This window comes from Equus asinus, chromosome 9 (assembly GCF_041296235.1).
Source record: "Equus asinus isolate D_3611 breed Donkey chromosome 9, EquAss-T2T_v2, whole genome shotgun sequence".
Taxonomy (NCBI): domain Eukaryota; kingdom Metazoa; phylum Chordata; class Mammalia; order Perissodactyla; family Equidae; genus Equus; species Equus asinus.
Window position 1 is genome coordinate 60,452,573 of NC_091798.1, and position 21,991 is coordinate 60,474,563.

A 21,991-nucleotide genomic window follows, 5' to 3' on the forward strand; every position below is an offset into this window, starting at 1 on the left:
TTGGAGATTAAATGAAGAAATTCCCATAAAGCACTTAGAATAGATCTGGCACGTAGTAATCATTCAACATTAGCTAGAATGAAAATGGAGATAGCGGCAAAGTTTTGGTGCTAAAATGCTCTACTTCTGAAAGATTGTATAATTGAACTGCTTTAGAATCTATACAAGAAAAGGTATACTTTACATAAGTACATGTTTTTATTTTCTAGGATCAAATCTAAATCGCTGTGGTTTCCGAGGCTCTTCATACCTCGGTATTCCATTCAATCCATCAAAGGTTAGTTCTCTTTGGGTCAGGAGGAAGGGGAAGGGAGGTGGGGAGATTTTAGTGAGAAAGAAAACTAAGAAATTATACAGGAAGTACCAGGCTTCCAGGTTCTAATATAGTTAAATATTGTCTAATAATGTACATTATGAACTGAAACTGTTTAAAAGAAAGCTGTGTCTGCCTTACTTCCTGGAGGAATGCACAGTACATATACACACACAAATTCCTGTTGTTATAAAAATTATGTCCTTACTACCCTGTGTATATGTGTAAAAATAATTGGTGATTTCCTGTGGAAAATGGAAATAAAGCACCTAAGTGCTTGATACTTATTCTCTAAGAAGCCAGTGAACTTCCATGTGTTAGAGAAGGATTTTGCATTTGGCTCTCATTTGCTAGGAATGAAAGAAAAAGCTCTTGCCAAGGCAGTGACTGAAGACCTCAGTAGTGATGAATTTGATGACCTTCATGGCAGTAGGCACACTGTCTGCATGGTTATAGGCAGAGGCTTTGGTACTAGCACATGCAGGTGGAAAGCAGTGAATTCTAACAAAGTGAGTTTTTTTTCTTTGAAGAATCAGATCCAGAACAAGCTTTGTAGGTATTTCATCTGTACACAAAATAGTAATATTTTTCTACAGTAGAAAGCAGAGAATAACTTCATCATTTTAGCAAAAGAGTCCTCATAGCATAGAAACATTTTCCTTAATGGAGGTCAATCTGCTTATATAATAATTACAAGCCAGTATCTGGCTACACTGAGTATGTCAAGATTTATGTCCAGTTGCAAGCTGAAGGTAAATGGTGTGCTGCCAGTTTTTCCATAATCTGCTTCATAATTTTAGAATAAATGGCAGTGATTTTGGAGACAGTGACATGATTTCATAGAGGCACTGCTTCAACTTTCTTCCTCTGCCTTAAGCTGTAGACCAACCTGTCTTGTCAAGGTCATGTCAGTTTGCCAAGGTGTCTCCAGTTGTGTGTGCCTGTTGCATTTTAGCAGGGACTCTAAAAACAATTCGTAAAATTTGTCCTTTTTTCTGATACATATAATATTTTCCAATTTAAGCCAGTCCTGAATAAAGATAGCTCTCCATTTATTTAAAATAGACAGGATATCTGGATGTCATGACATTGGTAATGATGACCATTGCACACTACCATACCGTATTACAGGTGTACACCTATACTTATTGGAGTAAAACAGTGCTTTGATAGCATTACTTTTTAAAGACAGCCGTCTTCCTCCCCCGCAAGACATTTTCAAAATAACAGGAATAAAATTTAAGAAGAAACTATTTTTTGCTCTTGGTTCACAGACTGTCCTGAAACCCATTTTTGGCCCTTAGTTCACCTAGACCCTGGCATATTCTGGGGAAGCTAGGTGCCATTCCCTTCTGTGTTCCCTTCATCTGAATTCTGAGTGCTGGAAGGAGCTAGAGACTTCAGGTGGAATCAGAAAGGCTCACAAGGAGTTTTCACTGAAAGCAGTGGTTGAGAGTCCAGGGGACAGATGAAACCAAGAGAATCTTAGGAGGCACATAGGATTGTCCAATACAGTATATAAGTAAAATAGTATCATTGGTTTTTCTTCTGAAACCACTAAACCACCTGTGGGCCATTACCTTACCTGATAAATGCCCAGGACCTTCACTGGTCTTAGAGCACTTTTTGAGAAACACTAAGAGATTCTCCCGGCTGACTTTTCTCACTATTTTCCTTCACAAATCACGTATGTATTAAATTATGTATTGTCCTTAACATGTACCATATACCCCAGAATTTTCCTTCTCTGCTTTTTTGCTTTTACTTTTTCTTCTACCTCTAAAGCCTCCTCTCCATGTATATCTAGCCAAGCTCCTCTTCTGCTGCAGAAAAGAATCCTTTATTTAAATCCATGTGTTATTATATCTCCCTCATGACATTTGTTACATACTGCTTTGTGTTAAAATTATTTAAGCGGGCCTCTCTTCTACCCTCAAGGTTAAGGTCGGTCCACATTTGATTTATGTTTGGATTTTAACATAGGAGACATTTAGTTTAAGTACCAAAAATGAACTATGCTATAGGACTTCTAATAAGGCTGTTATAAATGTGGAATAAAATAGCCAAGAGTATGAGAATTGAGTTCTAAGGAGGAACTCAGAATGAGAGATATCAAGATGAAAATTTGCTTGGCATATTTGTGAAGCTATAAAGAACCATATATCTAAGGCTGGATGTGTGGGCTGTGTTCAGACTGTAGAGGGTATTGACCACCATACACACTTATTCTGTGAGGAACTCTGGAAGGTCAGTGAACAGGAAATAATGTGATTAAGTCACTGGTGGTTCCAAGACCCTTGAGTCCAAAAAAGTAGTAGGCCCTTTTGATATCTGTCTTGCACTTGCATCATCATCCTTGAGATAGCTAGGACCTTTATAGATAGTTAAGTTTATTTAATCCTCACAATAACCCTATGAGGTATGTACTAATATCTCCATTTTCCAGAATGAGGAAAATTAAGCCAACAGATAGTAGAGCCAGGATTTGATCTTTCAGTGGTTGTAGAAGCTAACATTTTAGAAAGCAGAGGAGTCTGTTTTAACCAAATCTTTGGTAAAGTTTCATTTTAACTTTCTGGTATTATGAGTAATTATTCTGGTATTTGAGGCAATTATTGATGAGCCCAAACTAAAATAGAAGGGAAGCCAATGAGGAAGATGAATTAAAAATATGCTCGTATTCTATCAAAACTAAAACTTTCTTAAACTGAGTAGTAAATTAGTACAAGGTGAAATTTTACATTTTTCAAGTGAAATAATTTTTTTTAAATAACTGATTAATAGGATTGGTTGATTATTTGGCCCAGTGGGCCTGTGCCAGCTCCTAGAGTCTTTACAGGATTTCCTACAAGGAGTCACATATTTTATAAAAAGCTTAAAAGGTCTTTGATAACTGTTTCTGGTTATCTTTTGTTGAAATGGTCAAATCAGTGAAAAATTAGTTCAACACATACTGTGGTAATATGAGTTTCCTAGTAAGACTTCCCAGCTCTGCTTAAACAATTGCTAATCTAATAGTCTTCATAAAACACTTGTTGCAAGCAATACCCATTTGGGCTCTAAATTTTAAAAGTTACACTATTCTATTTTTAGAGAACTTTTTGATTTTAATATCTTGAGCTCTTTGCATTTTTTTGTTTTTTGCTATTCTAAGCACTGGTATTTATTAGAGACTCAAATAATTAAACTGTATATGAGAGCAGAATAAGGTTTTTCATCTGTATTGTTTTGTAATATTTTTATATAGTGATTACTACTATGGTATTTAATATGGATTTGTACAGCATAAAAGAATTTTTATTTCTATATGATTTTATAACTTTATAAGACAAATTATTATACTTGAATCAACTGATATGGTTGATTAAATATGAAGTTCAAATAATTTGGTTTATTTGAATATCAGAACTACTTCCATAAAGCTTAAAAGTCTTTAGGATAAATTTGAAAATTATGTAGCCTGGAAAGTAGGCAGTTATACTTATATTGAGACATATATAAAATTTAGGTTTGTTTTTCTCAGTCAGACATCTATGCAGATCAGTGTGAACAACATTTAATTTTACTATTTACTGAAACCTCATGTCAAATTACTTAATGAAATAGGTTTTCATTTCAGTTTACTAATTAATGTTATATTAATTTTGAATTCAGAATCCTGGAACAGCTCATCCTTATGATAGTGGCCACATAGCAATGACCTACACTGGCCTTTCATGCTTAGTTATTCTTGGAGACGACCTAAGCCGAGTAAATAAGGAAGCTTGCTTAGCAGGCTTGAGAGCCCTTCAGCTGGAAGATGGAAGGTATGGGTCACTCTTTTGTTACTGTTTTTTCCCCAAAGAAAAATCTTTTGGAACTAAAAAAAATGGATAAATTACTATACTAGAACTCTAGGGTTTATCATAAACTCTTCTTAGAACCACCTAAAGTTCACTGTATATGTACAGGTAAGTACCTAATCAAAAAAGTAATCCGTGATTTCTTACGTGAATGAAAATAGCAGAACTCCATTCTTTCCTTTGTTTCTTTTTTTTTTTTAACTGAGACAACAGATCCATAAATAAATGGTTGAATAGTTTCAGGATTATGATCTGCTTTAATTTACCTTCTGGGTGAAAAAATAGATATTTTGAAGTAAACCTACATTTAGTCTGAACTTTTATTCCTTTTGACATAGTGATGGGGGAGAAAGGGATGAACATTGAATATTCTAGTATAGGTAGTTTCCATGACATTTTTAAAGGCCAGAAGAAGAAGTGAATTCATTAATATTTGATGGTTTGTGTGGTGTATCTAAGTAAAGAGGAGTCTTCCTCGAGTTTTCAGGTGGAACTTTTGTTAAGTCCAGGAAGTGATAAGCAGTAGTGATGCTGTCTAAGGAAAAGACTCGGGACAAATCCTGCTCTGTTGTTACATCTGTACTCCAGCTGCTAACATCTCTATTTTCCTGTCAGTATTTTAAAAACACTGCTCTTGATGAAGGAAAAATTAATGTAGACATATTAAGATAAATTGATGCTAATTGGAAATACTATAAAACTAAATATTTACCTCAGTCGTTACATGTGACTAATTTCTCAGTATTTCAGTATAGTCTTTGATTACTGCTACCTTATTGTTGTTGATAAATAAAAGAATAGATATAAAACATAGACTATTACCTCTCTAAAACTAATTAAATAGGTAAAAATTAAAATAATGTGATCAGTTAGTTAATGGTTATCTATATATACATTTAGAAGAAATTTCACGTAGCAAAACTTGGGCTTGGGAATTTCTTACCCAATAGGCCCGAGGTTTTACCTGCTACTTTGTCTGCATTCTCAAGCGAATGTGCCACCACTGTCCTTGGCTGAGAGCAAACAAACTTACTCTCAGTGGTGGCATCTGGGAAGGAGTAACTGGTGGTATGTAAAGCTACCCAGAAATCTGAACTTTGGAATAATGATTTAGAGTGTTTTATATTATTTGAGTTCATAGTTTCTTCTTTATTGAATAATACAAGTAGTATATGGTTTTAAAATCTATATTTAGATTTTTAAATCCCATATTTGGTGATAGGTTTCTCTGAGTAAAGACATGAAATAGGTGTTTCTAATCCTCTGCAAAAAAATATATAGTACAGTGTTAATAGTAAATAATGTTGTTATTATTTTCAGTTTTTGTGCAGTACCTGAAGGCAGTGAAAATGACATGCGATTTGTATACTGTGCTTCCTGTATTTGCTATATGCTCAACAACTGGTCCGGCATGGATATGAAAAAAGCCATCAACTATATTAGGAGAAGTATGGTGAGTTATATTGATAAATTGTTCGCTTTAGGTTATTATTTCTGGGGTATGGGGGCTGTAGTATAATGCATGCCTCATCTCCTTCAGCAAGAATTTGGAAATAAGGGCAATATGATTGCTTGCTAGGTATGTCATGTATCAGAACCACCATGTGGAAATAATCTTCAAGGACAGATTGACTCCTTGGCCATTAAAATTTAAATGTGATCTGATTGTATCTAACAAAAACAAAATGTCTTTTTCAGAAAGAGATTGGTTACCCTCTAAAAAAATAAAATAAAATCTCAAAGGCAAATATTGATAGTCTATCCTAGCAGAGGTCACTGGGGAGCCCTGGCCAAACATAATGAAAAATTGTGGCATCCTCAGTGAGATTATTCCTATGTTAGGTGTGAGGTGTGAGTTCCTTAAAACATTTTGACTAGTAAGACCCAAATGTAACAAGATTGACTGGGCTGACAGATTTTTGGATCACTTTTGGTTTCTTAATACTTTAATGTCTTTTTTTTTTAATCTAAGGTTTATTTTAAGAAGAATGTCAGGTAGAAATGTTATTTTTTTCACACAATACAATTTAATCTTTTTATTGGCAGTTGTAAAGAAAGCTTAGTCTCAGCCACAATTATCTTTTACTCTACTTCGTAGTTTCTCATATAAAACTGGAGAAGTAGAAGTCCTGCTTCCCAGGTTTATTACTTCCCAAATATGAAGTTATTAATATTATAGATTAGAATATTTTAGACTGGTAATTCAGCTTTCACTAGTCAGTATTTCAAAATGAAAATGTAAATTCTTAAAGGAACGGATTTATTTTTAACTTGAATGTGTGAATATGAATCAGATTTTGTAGCATCTACAGAAGCACAAATTTTTAAAAGCCTGTGGAGGCAGGGAGCGCAAACCTTTGAAGAAGTTTTAAGAGGAAAAGAGATTTATGTCCTATACAGAGGTTTAATATGCATTTTGGCATGAGGACTACAGAAGTAATACTGTGTTCTTCTCAGTGCGTTGTATTTGGTAGTACAGTGTGTTGATTTGCCCTGTTACTGGTGATGTTAACTTTGATCACTTGGTTAAGTTGATGTATGCCAGATTTTTCTCTGTAAAGTTAGCATTTTTCCCTTTGTGATTATTCAGTATCTTGTGGTGAGACATTTGGAGACTATGTAAATATCCTGTCCTTTGTCAAACTTTTATCCACTAGTGTTAGTATACATTGGTGATTTTCCAGCTTTGTCTTTCCTTCTATACTTATCAATTGAAATGGTACTGTTAAAAAAAGCTTTACCTTTGCCTCCATTTATTTATTTACTTATTTTATTTCGTCCTGGACTCTGGATTCTTGCTTTATTCAGTGGGTTATTATCTGTTACTCCCATTATTTGTTTTGATGCTCAGATTGTCCCAGATTTGGCCAGTGAGAACCCCTTCAGGCAGGCTCTTGTGCCTTTTTGACATGTCCCCTACATTCTTTGATCACCTCCTTCCTTTCTGCACAAGATATTCAAGGTTCATCTTTTACTTTCCCAGCCTTAGTTCTGGAATCAGTCATTTCTTCAAGGAGCCCTGATTCTTCTTATTGGAGAGTAGTGTTTAAAAACCAGGATTTGGGCACTAGATATGCTCATTGGTGTTGGGCTATCATTGCGTCTGGCCCCTCTCTCAGCAGGCAGAGCTAGGAAATGTATATATACGCATGTACACACAGACACACTCCCTTAAACACATACTTACATCTGTATCTATTTCTGTATCTATTTATCTATCTATATATTAAAAGCCACAAACCATACTGATACCTCAACTTTCAGTCCAACGTCACAAGGTCCACTTTAACTTTCCTCTTTTCATTTGTAACTCCCTTCTCTGACAGTGGCAAACTTGGCTCCTATTATCCAGAATGCATTGGTTCTTTTGTGGAGAGCCTGAGAGTGTGTAGTCAAAATATTATATTTAATAAATATTTAGGTTACTTCTTTTATTTTGCCCCTTTAGTATGTTTATCTTATTTATTTGAAATACAGTTAAGTTTATTTGTTTCTGTTTGGGTTCCATTTTAGGATCCCCCCCAACTTTGTTGGTTTTGTTTACTTAATATGTGAAATATTAACTTGGTTCTGAAAGTCAGAACTATACAAAAAAGTATATTCAGGGGCCAGCCCCATGGTTGAGTGGTTAAGTTCACGTGCTCTGCTTTATAGCAGCACAGGGTTCGCCAGTTCCCATCCTGAGCATGGACCTACACACCGCTCATCAAGCCATGCTGTGGTGGCATGCCACATGGAAGAACTAGAATGACCTACAACTAGGGTATACAACTATGTACTGGGGCTTTGGGGAGGAAAAAAAGAAAAGAAGATTGTCAATAGATGTTAGCTCAGGGCCAATCTTCCTCAAAGAAGAAAAGTATATTCAGATACACGTAGCTCATGGGGGCCTCCTCCTGTCCCTTCTATCTTCCACCCCCTTCCTAACCTCCATATTTACCACCTTAGTCCCATTCACTCTGTAGGTAACCATTCTCGTTAATTTTTTATCTTTCCTATTACTTCTTTTTGATGAGCAGATAATGTATATTTTTATTTCGCCCTCAATTTCTTACTCTAAAGGTAGCATACCATAGAGACTTTTTTGTAGTGTGCCTTTCTTACTTAACAGTATAGCTTAAAAATCATTCCATATCAAGTCATGGAGATTTTCCTCATTCCTTTTTTTAAAGTTTCATAGTACTCCATTGTGTGCATGTAGCGTGGTTTTTTCAACTGATCTATGTATAGGGTACCTATTTTCCAAATATAAACAGTGTTGAAATTAAAACCTGCATGTGTATTTATGTATTATTGGAGATATATCTTCAGGGTAAATTCCTAATAGTGGAATTGCTTGATCAAAAGGTAAATGCTTATGTAACTTTATTAGATACTGCCCATTTCTCTCCAAAAAGTATGGACCAATTTATTTTCCCACCGGTATATGAGAGTGCCTGTTTCCACAACAGCCTCACTAATGGAATGTGTTACCATACTTTTTTGATTTTTACCAATCTAGTGGATGAAAAATGATATCTCAGTGTATTTTTAATTTGCATTTCTTTTATTATGAGTGAGATTGACCATTTTCTTAACTCCAGGACTATATAAAACCAGGCTGAAGGCCAGATTTAGCCTGCAGTCCCTGGTTGCTGACCCCTACTTCTAGTTTATTATTTTGCTTTTTTCTTTAGGTTTTCTAGTTTTGTGTATGTTCTTTCTTCTTTACTTATCTTTCATTTTAGCCACTTTTCTCTGACCCTTCTTACTACTTTATCTTATTTTTATTCTTCTGGCTCTTTTCAGCCTTTCTTAATGTCCCATATTGTCTTTTCATTTGAGACTGTTATTCTTTAGGCATCCTATAATTTAGCCTTCATTTCTGTCTGTCTTTTTCTTCCCTTTCTTTCCTGAAATCATTTAACTCTCTATTTCTTACTGTTTGGTCTTTTCTGCTTTTAATTTTTAATTGCCTTTTCATATTCCCAAGTGCTTGTTTGAGGATCTGTAATTGAGTTTGTAATTTGATGTGTAATTTGGGCGCTGTATTACAGGTTTCTTCTGCTTTATCACTGTTTCTTAGAGTTGGAAGTAGATTTTCATATACTGAGATGTTTTCATTCCAATCACTGTGTTTGCATCTCAGAGTTACTTTGTACAGATTTGTCTTTTTCTGTTTAGTCATTTAGTGGATTTTTTTCTTACAATAATTCCTAGTTTAATAGTGCCCTCTTTTCAATACAAAGAAATAAAGTTTGATTTCTTTAATGAGTATTGTTTATTTTTTTTTAGTGATGGAGGAAGAGTTATGAGTTCTATGATTTTCCAGTAGGAGAGAAGTTCTCTTTGGTTTCCTAGATCTCTAAATTTTTCTCTTTTGAGTTTTCCTTTATCGTCTGATCTTCAGAGGGCCCTTCTCCCTTCCTTGTTAACTGTCTTCACTGCAGTTATGCCCTTTGCTGCCTTGACTTACACACTCTCTTAAGTTGTCCCTTGCCTCTAGTCAGTGCTGAGTTTTACCAGAACTCTTTCAGTTCAGGCAGTGCTCACTTTGCATGGTAGTGCCGGACTGCAGTGATGAGCATGCAAGCTGAAATCATGCACAGTTGTCTTAATCATCCGTGGGAAAAATCACGATTGTTGTGTTACACTTTGTTGGCAAAACATTAAAAATTATTTTACTGTCAGTCATAAATATATAGAGAATTTTTTTATTAGTAAGGCCGATATTTATTTAGTACCCTATAATTTAAAGCATTAGTAATATTGAGAATTAAAGTGTTTTCTTTGCAAAGAATTTATAAAGAGTAGTTTGAACAATGCTTTGCCTTCTTCTCATAATATAACTTATATGGAGCAAACGTCTTTTCTGTCTTGGTAAATGTTTATACTTTTCTTAGTTTGTATCAGCTTTCAACATTTTTATCTTTTCCATTATCATTGTTGTGAAATATCTCTGAGAGTTCTTTTTATGTGAAGTTTTTGCCCGTATCACTTTTTCTAGAATATCTTCACCCTTTTCATCTCAGCTACTCTCCTCACTCATGTAGACATTGCACCCTCACTTAGCTCTTTTGACTCCATATGTAGTCTCAAACAGTGGTACTGGCAACAGTCCCATGATCAGCTGTTTCTTATATCACTCTGTTTGAACTCAATTTCCATTCCAGTGTTACTGCTTTTCATTTCTTTACTGCACTTTCAGCTTTGGTGGCCAATCTCCTCTTTTGGTTGTGCCTTTTTGTAAAATGTCATGTGGACTTATTACTAAGAGCCAAAGAGACCATACAGCCACATACTTTGCTGTCTGTGTGTGAACTGAATAACATGTTCAGTGACAAATTTCTAACTGGCTTTGAGAAAGGTGACATGATTGGTCACTGATCGCGATGCATGTCTGTTATTTATGTAGTGATTTGTAGACTGAGGAGCTAGCAGCAAGTTTGTACTTTATGCGATCACTCACAGTTAGTATACATGGTTACTGAAATTTGAACCATATGGTGTTGTGTAACTAAGCCATGGTACGTACCTGGAATTAGTGCATATTGGAACTGCGCAAAGCAAGGTCTGCCTGTATTTCACAGTTAGGGTAGACTTTCTCTTTCAGGCAGTAATTTTAGATCAATCTCAGACCTGCCATTAGCTCCCTTCGTCTCTCTTCTCATGATTTTTCGCAAATTGCCCATGTTCTCTGGAAAAGTGTGTCAGGAGTGAGAGAGATGGCTTGCTGGGATTTAATGTTTCTTTTTCTATAGAGAATTAGTTTGAAGCTTGAACACGTCTTCCAACTTTGCTAAGGCTTCAGTTTTATATAGTTGTGGTGTTCTGTTTTGATTTTGTATGGTACATGGGGAGGTTGAAATTTAGGCAGGCACCATTATCCTCGGCTACTCAAAGCCTCAAAATAGATTTGTTTCATGTTTATAATGTTTTATGACTATAAAATGCTTACATTTTTCTTAAACTCATATGTTCTTGCAAGTGGGAGATGATAAGGATTGGGGCTTTCTGTTGGGTGGAAGTTGAATATGTAGATGCCCTATTTGAGCAGTCTGTTCTCAGAATGTGCCTAGTATATACATTTAATAATTTGGCATAGTGAATAAGACAAGATCAAGTTTTGAAAATGCTTAGATCTACTTCTTTGTGGAAAAGAGTACATGTTTTGGAAGATATAAAGGAGAAATAAATTAGATCGAGACAAAAAACATAGCATAATGACAACTTATTTGTCTATTTTATTTCCCTATTAAACTGAACAATGTTTTTCTTTTTCAGTCCTATGACAATGGGTTGGCACAGGGAGCTGGACTTGAATCTCATGGTAAGGCATCTTAAAATAAATGAACACATAGTTTCTTTTGTTCCTTTAAATAGCATCATGGTATCTGACATGGAGGCCCTCAGAAGTTTGTCTCAACCCTTGGTACAGCCTGATTATCTTCTTTCCTACTTCTCTTTTGACACTGTGGTGCCAATTTGACCCTCTTCTAGGTCAGTAATCATTCAGAGATTATTCAGACTAAAATGTTCCTACAGTATTTGCTAGTAATCTTTTCAAGTATTAACTTCATGAAAATATCTTGGAGTGATTTCTTAAGATATTGTTAGAAAACAACAGTGTTTCTCCTTTGGCATAACTAAAAAAGGCTAGATGCAGAATATTAAACATGAATTAGTTTGTGAATGAAAATTTTTTATTTACCTTTAAAATAATTATCTTCGGTCATGGTCATAAAACGTTTTGCTACATAGCATATGTTCAGTACATACGTTAATATAATCTCTTCTTTCACGTTTTCCCCCACTTTTGGCAGAATCAGAATAGTAAGATGTTGTTCATTTAGTTTGTCAGCACATCCATAGCCTGAACTCTTTCAAATTGAGTATTTCCATGTAAAAGTAAATAAGCTTACATATTCTGTTTTTTAAAAAGAAAGAGCCCAGATCAAAGAGGCTTTCTGAGTAAACTCTTATTTCCTCTTGATCACGGCAGTTTCTGTGCTTACTTGTTGTGTCCATCCCTCTGCCAGTGTGATAGAGTGGACAGAACACATCAGTAATCAGATCAGATCTTGGCCCTGACACTTGCTGTGTGACCTTGTCTCCTCACTTATCTCTCTCAGGGTTTCCTCATCGACAGTGTAGAAATAATTATATCTTTCTTTAAGATTCTTGTTAGGATTATAAGAGATATGGGAAGAGTGGTTTTTAAACTATAAAACATGTATAAAAAGATGTTTTTAACATATACTCCTCAACCTCATATCCTTGTACTTCCCCTGGGACCTTGTCCTATCGGGTCTCTCCTCCCTCTCTCACATCTTTGCTCCCTCCTTCCATGTAAGTATTTGTAGAGTATGTGTCACTAAGGAGTACGTAGAAGACTGTCTTGGATTTTCCCTTGAAGCCATACTCTAATTAGGACACCATAATTCTTGTGTGTGCCTGAGTCTGTATTAGTTGGATTCAGTCAGAGAAGCAAAACCACTATGAATATTAAAGAATAAGGTTTATTATAAGAATAAGATTTTACACAGTTCTGGCAGAAAATGGAGAAGTAAGGGCCTGAAAGGAGTAATTGGCGGGTCAGAGAAAAGTCACTGACAAGCCCTCCTGAAGCACTGGCACAGGTAGACAAGTCAGATCCTACAGGGGAATCTGGAAAGCCAGGCACATCCAGCTGCCAGACTGGGACTGTGGTGGAAGAGTCTGTGGAGAACTCTTGCTCCTGCATCCGTTCGTGGGCCTGCTGTCACCAGGATGAGAAGTAAGAAAATTTGGATTCCAAGTATATGAGAGAATAAGGGCAAGCTGGAATCTACCAGCGCCTCTGCCTTTCTCTTACATCCTCTAACCACAACCAGGGTAATGGCTGCTGCTTCACTTCCACCTTACAAATCTTACACAGATTTCTCTAACTTTAGGCCATACAGGAAAGAGGATTCTGGGAAACAGAGTTCTAGCTTAGCCAAGTTAACACAATACAAAACCACCACAATAATTATTGTCATTTTACTCAGAGAAGTTAAATAACTTGCGTAGTAGGCTCACATATCAGATAAATGTCATAACCCACTTGAAACCCTGTGCTTACTCAGCAATACCATTCTGCCCACATTTAAATCCCTTGGATTAGTTCTCCATGATCCAGTTCTACCCTAGCTTTGTAGACACGTGTGAGAGAGCCCTTCCATGCACTTTAGGCTGTAGAGAAAATGTATTCTCCAAATGTTCTTACATGCCTTTTCACCTCTGGACTTTGCTATTATTCTGGGTTGTTTTGAGCCTGAAATGCTTCTCTTCCACCTGCTTTTTCTCGTTGCCCTTTTCTTAACCTTCAAAGTTTGCCCATCTTTCTATGCCTAGTTCCAGTGTCACATTCTCTCTAAGACCTTTCATCATCTCTCATCCCCACTAGCCCTGAGCACTTTCTCCCTTTTCTGTAATCCCATAAACTTGGTTCATACCATTTTCACGGTACTTATCTCTGTTTACCTTATCTTCTCTGCTAGATTGTAAGCTGATCATGTCTTATTCGTATCTTACTCCATATGCCCTGTCCACTTGTGGTTGTTCAGTACGTATTCATTGAGTTGGTTATCCTTTATCCCACTCCCCATCCTGAAGTGAGAAGGCTGAATCTGGAATGGGTACTTCTGCTACAGTTTGATAATAATCAAGTTTCTTCATGTGCTTTTCTTTCTAAGTCTGCAGTCTAAACGTTATTTAATACACTGGAGTTTTTTTCTTTTTAATTCATCTCCTCTTCTCCAACTGCTCCTTAGCCTGAAGCCCATTTGTCATGAAAACTAAACAGGCACACTGTACCCTTCTAGGCCGTGATCATCACGTGTGATGATTTTGTTTATCCTAGTGATTCTCTTATGATAGTATAGTTGTAGGATACAATGTTCATGTGTTTTATAGGAATTGAATTTTCCCACATTGCAGGGATTAACACTATTTTTTCCTCTCAGGATTCATAATATAAAATTTCAGATAAACTAATTTGATTTAGTGATTCTTTTAAAATATCTCTACTCCTTAATCCAGAAGAGAAATATTAAACTCTTTTTGGCCTAATTTCATCTAAGCGTTCAACTCCCTTGAATACAGAACTAGAGTCAGGAACACCTCCTTTCCGTTGCACCTCAAAGAACTTGGGTACGTTGTTAATAGAGAACCTCTATGGTCCCTTCCAGCTGCGATGCTTTATGACTGAGGTACTCTGTGTACGTTAATTATCCATCTAACTGAAGTGTATCACTTTAGGTGGCAAACTTTTAGCAATTGCAGGTGGAAATCTGTCTCTTATTTGCATGTGCCCTAATATTCTTGTACTGTTACGTGCCTTCAGTAAAGGTTATTTTCATACCTTCTTCAACCAAGGCATAATGAACACAATTTAACCTTTTCTTGATGAATTCAGATCATTATTATGAGAAGCAGTTCTTGTATTGTACTGTAATATAATAATGTGATACTCTTGAGGTTTTTTGAAACTTGTAGGAATCATTGACCTGATCCTGTCTAGCCCTAAAAGAATATTCTATTTGCGTTCTTGTACCTGCTTTTTCGTAGTATTTCTTAATTTACTTATTGTCAGGATATTACCTATCTTTTCTCGCTGTTTTTATGTATGCCTCTAACACTCTTCTAACATCTTGCTTTTAATCCAAGTTTTAGAATTAATTTTTTGGAATTTCGTGTGAAACAAGAACCTCTCATGGGTAAATGTTGGTTAAATCAATTTAGCTTAAAGCATAACTGTTTTTGGCTACTCAGAGCCCATACTTACTTGAGAAGTTATTATTTTCAAAATCTAGTGATTTGGGCAAGTAAAGAGTATTTTTACTTTGAATTGTGCCAGTTTGCTTTAAAGAATTCTAACAAGTACTTGGAGAGTAACAAATACCTCTTTTTACTTTTCAATAGTTATAAAGATTACATTCTGTCTGTTAGAGGCTTTGTATGTAATGATGTTGTAATACCTGAAGTCGTGGCCAACTTATCATGAAAGAGAAATTGAAACTAGTGGATCATTGAAGAGGAAATAAGATTCATAGTTGCTTAATAGATGTTCTTCTAAAGGTTATGATAAATTTCTTTTACTTTTCTGTTTTAATTCACTCATGACTAATATAGATCTCCCAAATAATTGGGAAAAATTCTGAAGATTAAATAGTTCTTACTGACAGGAACCCTTTTAATGTCATAGATGCCTTGAGCTTTCTAGAGGGAGTGTTCACTTTTCCAGAGAATACATCCAGGATTTCTAACATCAGAAGGAAAGTTACAGGATGAGGCATATTAGGAACAATCAATTTATTTTATTTTTTTAATTAATTTTTTTATTGAGGTAACATTGGTTTATAACATTATATAAATTTCAGGTGTACATCATTATATTGCAACTTATGTATAGACTATATCATGCTCACTGCCAAACATCTAATTGCCATGTGTCACCGTACACATGTACCCTTTTACCCCTTTCACCCTCCCTCCGCCCCTCCCCTATGGTAACCACCAATCTATTCTCTGTACCTATGTGTTTGGTGATTGTTGTTTTTTTATCTTGCACATATAAGTGAAATCATGTGGCATTTGGCTTTCTCTGTCTAACTTACTTTGTTTAGCTCCCAGGAACAATCCATTTAAATAGCTGAAATTAATAAAAATCACTAAGTGAAGTTGTAATAAATTGGGAATATAAGTATTTTCAAATTGTTTGGAGTTGACAAGTAGTGCCGGTGGAAAGTATTGTTTCTTTTCCTTTATGGAAAATACTGACGTTTCAATTCCTGAGGGAAGTAATTACCTTTGGGAGTATATTGGTTTCCTGTTGCTGCTGTAACATTTTACTGCAAACGTAGGGGTATAAAACAACACAAATTTATTCTCTTACAGTTCTGGAGGCTACAAGTCTGAGCTGCATCTTATATGGCTAAAATCAAGATGTCAGCAGGGCTGGTTCCTTCTGGAGGCTCCAGGGAAGAATCTGTTCCTTTGCCTCTTCCAGCTTCTGGTGGCTGCCAACATTCCTTGACTTGTAGCCACATCACTCCAGTCTCTACTTCGATGGTCACATTGCCCCCTCTTTCTGTAGTTTAATCTGCCTCTGCCCCCCTTATAAGGACACTTATGGTTACATTTAGTGCCCACCCAGATAATCCAGGATAACCTCCCCATCTCAAGATCCTTAATGTAATCACATCTGCAAAGTCCTTTTTGCCACATAAGGTGACATGCACATGTTCTAGGGATTTGTACCTGAGTATCGTTGGGGAGAGTATTCAGTGTTAAGTATGGATACTCACTGTGCATCTACTTCCAGATACGCTTTTCTTCCCCTACACACACTCCCTCCCTCTCCCCTCACTCAGACTTTTCTTCCTTAAATTTCTTAAGTTGACAAGGTATCATATCTGTACATCAGCTTCTACCTTGTTTATGTTATACGTGAAAATTAGTCTGTAGCTTGAAGCAGATTTAACCTCAATTCATAAGCAATAGACTGTCTTTAAGAGAATTAAAATTAGACTCAGGTGATAGAGTCTTGGACGGGGAGTAGTGGTCCTAGAGTGTAGTTTCAACTCTGCCATTAACTATGTAATTTTGAACAAGTTCCTTAATCTCTCCCAGTGTTACTTTTTTTTGTAAGAAAAATGTTTCTTTTAGCTTTAAATTATTTTAAATTCTTTTCTCTCTCATCAAATAAATTTTGAAGATTTCAGTGCTTAGTGGCTATTTTAAAATTATAATTAATTGTCTTTCAAATTTAAATTACTTTTATTTCACTATTTTCCAGAATTATGTAATTGCCTTTTTTTTTCCTCCAACCATTTTATGTTATTTTCCTAGACATCTAACTTGAAGTCTAAAGTATTGTATGGTTTTGATTAACAGGAGGATCCACTTTTTGTGGCATTGCATCACTATGTCTGATGGGTAAACTAGAAGAAGTTTTTTCAGAAAAAGAATTGAACAGGATAAAGAGGTGGTGTATAATGAGGCAACAAAATGGTTACCATGGAAGACCTAATAAGCCCGTAGACACCTGTTACTCTTTTTGGGTGGGAGCAACTCTAAAGGTAAGAGAAATAATAAAAATGAGAAACCTGTATTCTATGTTAATATAAACTGTGCTTAAAGGGTTGGTCTTTGTAATGTTCATTAAATATTGTTAGTTATAGGCTACTAAGTTTTTCCTGTTGCTCTGGCAACGCTAGTCTCTGGTTTTTCCATAGACTTCAGTTATCTGTTGTACTACTTGAAAATTCGCATTCTTACAAAACTCAAGTGGCCCAGAACCTAGGTAAGAAAGTAGATATAAGTTCACAAAAAACTTACTGAAACTGACTGGTAGTCCAAACATACCAATAAAGGTTTTATGGGAAGATATTAATCTTAAAAGATAAACCATGAGTCATTTCTTTATATTATCTGGAAATTCTTCAGTATAATTGTTAAACAAAAGTAACTTTTTAAAAAACCAGAACTACAGTATCATTATCACTTCTAAAAAAATCAGTGATAATTCCTTATTATCATTAAATATCCAGTTAGTGATAATATCTGTTACTGCTGCATCACATCAAGGGCACATAATCGGTGGTTGTCTCTCTTTTTGATCAAAGGGCTCCAGAGTTGTCAAACTTAATTTATCCATTATAAAGTTACCCATCAGCTTTTTTTCTTTTTACTTTTTTTACGGTGGTAAAATATACATAATGTAATATTTGTCAGCTTAACTATTTGTAAATGTATGATTCAGTGATATTGATTACAATCACAATGATGTGTAACCATTACCACTCTATACCGAAAACACTTTATCGTCTTCAACAGAAAATGTGTACTCATTAAACACTAACTCCCCTTTCTCCCCTCCCTCCAGCCACTGGTAACCTCTATTCTATTTTCTCTGTGAATTTGCCTATTCTATGTAGCTCATATAAGTGGAATTCTATAATATGTGCCCTTTTCTGGCTTCTTTCACTTAGCATAATATTCTAAAGTTCCATCCATGATTGTAGCATTTATCAAAATTTCATTCCTTTTTGTGGCTGAGTAATATTCTATTGTATGTATACATAATATAGCTCTGTATATTCTATTGTATGTATACCACATTTTGTTTAGCCTTTCATCTGTTGATGGACACTTGAGTTGTTTCCACCTTTTGGTTATTGTAGATAAGGTGGCTCTGAACATTAATGTACAGATACCTGTTCGAGTCTCTACTTTGATTTCTTCTGAATATTTACCTACGAGTGGAATTGCTGGATCATATGGTAGCTCTATGTTTACTCTTTTGAGGAACCACCAAACTGTTTTCCACAGTGTCTGCACCCTTTTGCATTCCCACCAGCAATGTATGAGGGTTCCAGTTTCCCTACATCCTCACCAACACTTGTTTTTTCTTTTTTTTTATGATAGCCATTCTAATGGATGTGAAGTGGTATCTCATTGTGGTTTTGATTTTATTTCCCTAATGATTAGTGATATGAGCTTCTTGTGATGTGCTTATTGGCCAGCTGTATATCTTTGGAGAAATGTCTATTCAGGTCCTTTGCCCATTTTTTAATCACGTTGTTTGTTTTTTTTTCTTGTTGGGTTGTATAAATTCTTCATAGATTCTGGATATTAATCCCTTATCAAGAAAAATATTTGCAGATATTTTCTCCAGTTTCGTGGTTGCCTTTTCACTCTGCTGATATTATCCTTTGATGTACAAAAGTTTTTAATTTTGACGAAGTCCAATTTATCTGTTTTTTCTTTTGTTGCCATTGCTTTTGGTTGTCCTATCCATGAAATCATTGCCAAGTCCAGTGTCTTGAAGATTTTTCCCCAATGTTTTCTTCCAACATTATTATAGTTTTAGCTCTTCAGTTTAGGTCTCTGATCCATTTTGAGTAAATTTTGTATATGCTATAAACTGAGAGTCCAACTTCATTTTTTGCATGTGGATATCCAGTTTTCCCAGTACCATTTGTTGAAAAGACTGTCCTTTCCCCATTAAATGGTCTTGGCACCCTTGTTGAAAATCAGCTGACCATATATGTGAGGGTTTATCTCTGGGCTCTCAGTTCTATTCCATTGGTCCATGGGTCTGTCCCTGTGCCAGTACCATATTGTTTTAATTACTGTAGCTTTGTAGTAAGTTTCAAAGTCAGGAAGTATGAGTCTTCCAACTTTGTTCTTTTTCAAGATTGTTTGGCTATTTGGGTCCCCTTGTACTTTCATATGAATTTGAGGATTGGCTTTCCAATTTCTTAGGAAAAGGCTGTTGAAATTTTGTTAAGTCTTCCTATCTGTGAGCATGAAATGTCTTTCCATTTCTTTAGACCTTTAATTTCTTTCAGCAATGTTTTGTAGCTTTCAGCATACAAGTCTTTCACCTCCTTGGTTATATTTATTCCTAGGTATTTAATTCTTTTAGATGCTATTGTAAACATAATTGCTGTCTTAATTTCCTTTTGGATTGTTTGTTGCTAGTGTCTAAAAACCTTATCAACCTTTTTACAGAATGGTTTTAGCAGCCATTGAGGATCATTGCTCAATAGATCCATTATGTCACTGGGGGTTGCAAAATGGTGATAATCTGTCATTCCTTCTAAATATATTAACTAGGATTCTTCTATAAAGAAGAATTTTACTTTACCCTGAGGTATAGTTGGTACAGTGAAAGGCAGATAAACAGTTAATTCTTTCTCTTAATTTCAATAATGTTCATCCAGTACAGTGAGTTGGTTTGCTAGCATCCCCTAAAGTTTTCCAATAAAATAATTGGGTTTTACAGGCTTTTTTTCCTTTAAGTATCATTGTGAACTCATAGATTTTAACATTTTATATGTTTTAATTCGTTATATTGTTTTTAATGTTCAAATTGTCCCATCTTTAGCCAGAAGGAGCCCCTTCAGTTTGGTCTTGAGTCTTCTTCATATGACCTTGGTAGTCTTTGACAACTTTTAAACATTTTTAAAATTTTAATTCTTGTGGATAATTTAAATAATATACTGATTTCTTGACTTATCACCTTTGGACAGTAGCTTTATTTCTAGCTAGGAAAAATGAAGATTTAGCCTTCTTTTTTTCTAGCAAATTGTTACAGGTTTTATATTTTTTTTAGTTCTGAACCTTTTACACCTTCTAGTTCTGTCAGTTTGCCTTCACTTTTATAATGTCAAGTTAGGTAGCATTCAAATTTTATTTAGTAACAATAATAAAATATTTTTTATTTTGTTTTATAAATTTGTAAATTATTTTATTTCGTTTTATTTACTAACAATAAAATATTTAAATATTATTTATTTTGTTTTATTTATAAATTACTTAGTTTGTTTATTTTGTTTTTTATTTGTTGTTTGCTTTGCCTGTAGGTTGATTCTAAAGTTTGAAAACAAATAATCACTTATTATGATCATGTAAATATTGTTTATTGCTGAACTAAGTACAGTGTTAAGATTATAATTTTCTGTTTATTTAATGATCCATGTGCCACTTGATGGAAAATGTTTCTAGCATCAGGATTCTAGAGTCTCTTTCCTTATATCCTGTGAATTAAATCAAAATGAATGAATAGGTTTGTTTCTTATTTGTACCATAACTATGTTGATTTTGTTTTTCTTTTTGAGAAAATGCTTTTTTATTAATCACTAATATCTTCCCTGGCTCTCTGATTCATTTACATACTTTCAACTGCTTTATGTCTTACAGAAATCTCTTTAACTCTCTTGTCTACTCCTCACCCCCTGCCCTATTCTCTTCACAGTTTGATTTATCCTTTAGTTTTTTCTATTTAGTGGGATCTTGAGAGTGAAGACAAACACATGTCCTAAATCTTTAAGCTACCTAATTTTTGTGCTAAAACCACGTTTGTCTCACCTTCTATCTTTCCTAGTTACAGAGCTATAATTTTTTACTATTCTCAAACAAACTGTCTCTAGCATCTTGGTAATAATTTTGTTGCTCTCTTTTGAAATATTTTTAGTTCTAGTTACCACCAGTTTGTAACTAATAGCTCAAAAGCATCATAAGTCTTAAAATACGAGAAGATAAAATTGCATTTTTTTAAATGACTAAGTTGAACAGATTGCAGAAGTTGTGTTTTGAACCTAGCTAAATGTAATGCAAAGAGGTTGTTATTTGGGCGTGGTTTAGAAGAAGGAAATAGTGAGTGGTGGGTCAAGAAAAGGAGAGTAGATTTGATAAGATGATAAAAAAAAGACAGTAATGTGGTTGAATCATTTTAAGTGCTCAAGTCCACAGAAGCTTGCTCTGAGAGTGTTAGATAGAAAAGAGCATATTTAAGTGATACACATCTGAAAATTGAGCCAAAGGTTAATATGAAAGTTTATGTCATTAAATTTATATTTATCATGTTTTTTCAGCTTCTGAAAATTTTCCAATACACTAACTTTGAGAAAAATAGAAATTACATCTTATCAACTCAAGATCGCCTTGTAGGGGGATTTGCCAAGTGGCCAGATAGTCATCCAGGTAATTTGTTTTTTGTATGAATCTAGAACAACTTTTCTTCTGTTATTTCTTGAGTAGATCTTCAAGCATCTTTGTCAGAAAGGGCATATGATAGAAAATTTAGCCACAATTGTAAACTTACATTAAATAATATGGGGATTTTTTTGAAGAAGATTAGCCCTGAGCTAACATCTGCCACGAATCCTCCTCTTTTTCCTGAGGAAGATTGGCCTTGAGCTAGCATCTGTGCCCATCTTCCTTCATTTTATTTGTGGGACACCTGCCACAGCATAGCTTGATAAGCAGTGTGTAGGTCCGTGCCTGGGATCCAAACCAGTGAACCCTGGGGCCACTGAAGCAGAAC

The 21,991-nt window shown here is 35.0% G+C and overlaps 1 protein-coding gene across 1 annotated transcript in view; it reads left to right on the plus strand.

Annotated features, from left to right (window-relative positions):
* The window catches only part of PGGT1B (protein geranylgeranyltransferase type I subunit beta), a 50,132-nt gene that overhangs the window by 19,125 nt on the left and 9,016 nt on the right, over window positions 1-21,991 (plus strand). Inside the window, exons 3-8 of the mRNA XM_014842743.3 lie at window positions 210-277; window positions 3,968-4,119; window positions 5,476-5,608; window positions 11,419-11,464; window positions 17,053-17,237; window positions 21,540-21,648. Coding sequence (XP_014698229.2) covers window positions 210-277; window positions 3,968-4,119; window positions 5,476-5,608; window positions 11,419-11,464; window positions 17,053-17,237; window positions 21,540-21,648 — 693 coding nt within the window. The remainder of the gene's footprint in view (window positions 1-209; window positions 278-3,967; window positions 4,120-5,475; window positions 5,609-11,418; window positions 11,465-17,052; window positions 17,238-21,539; window positions 21,649-21,991) is intronic.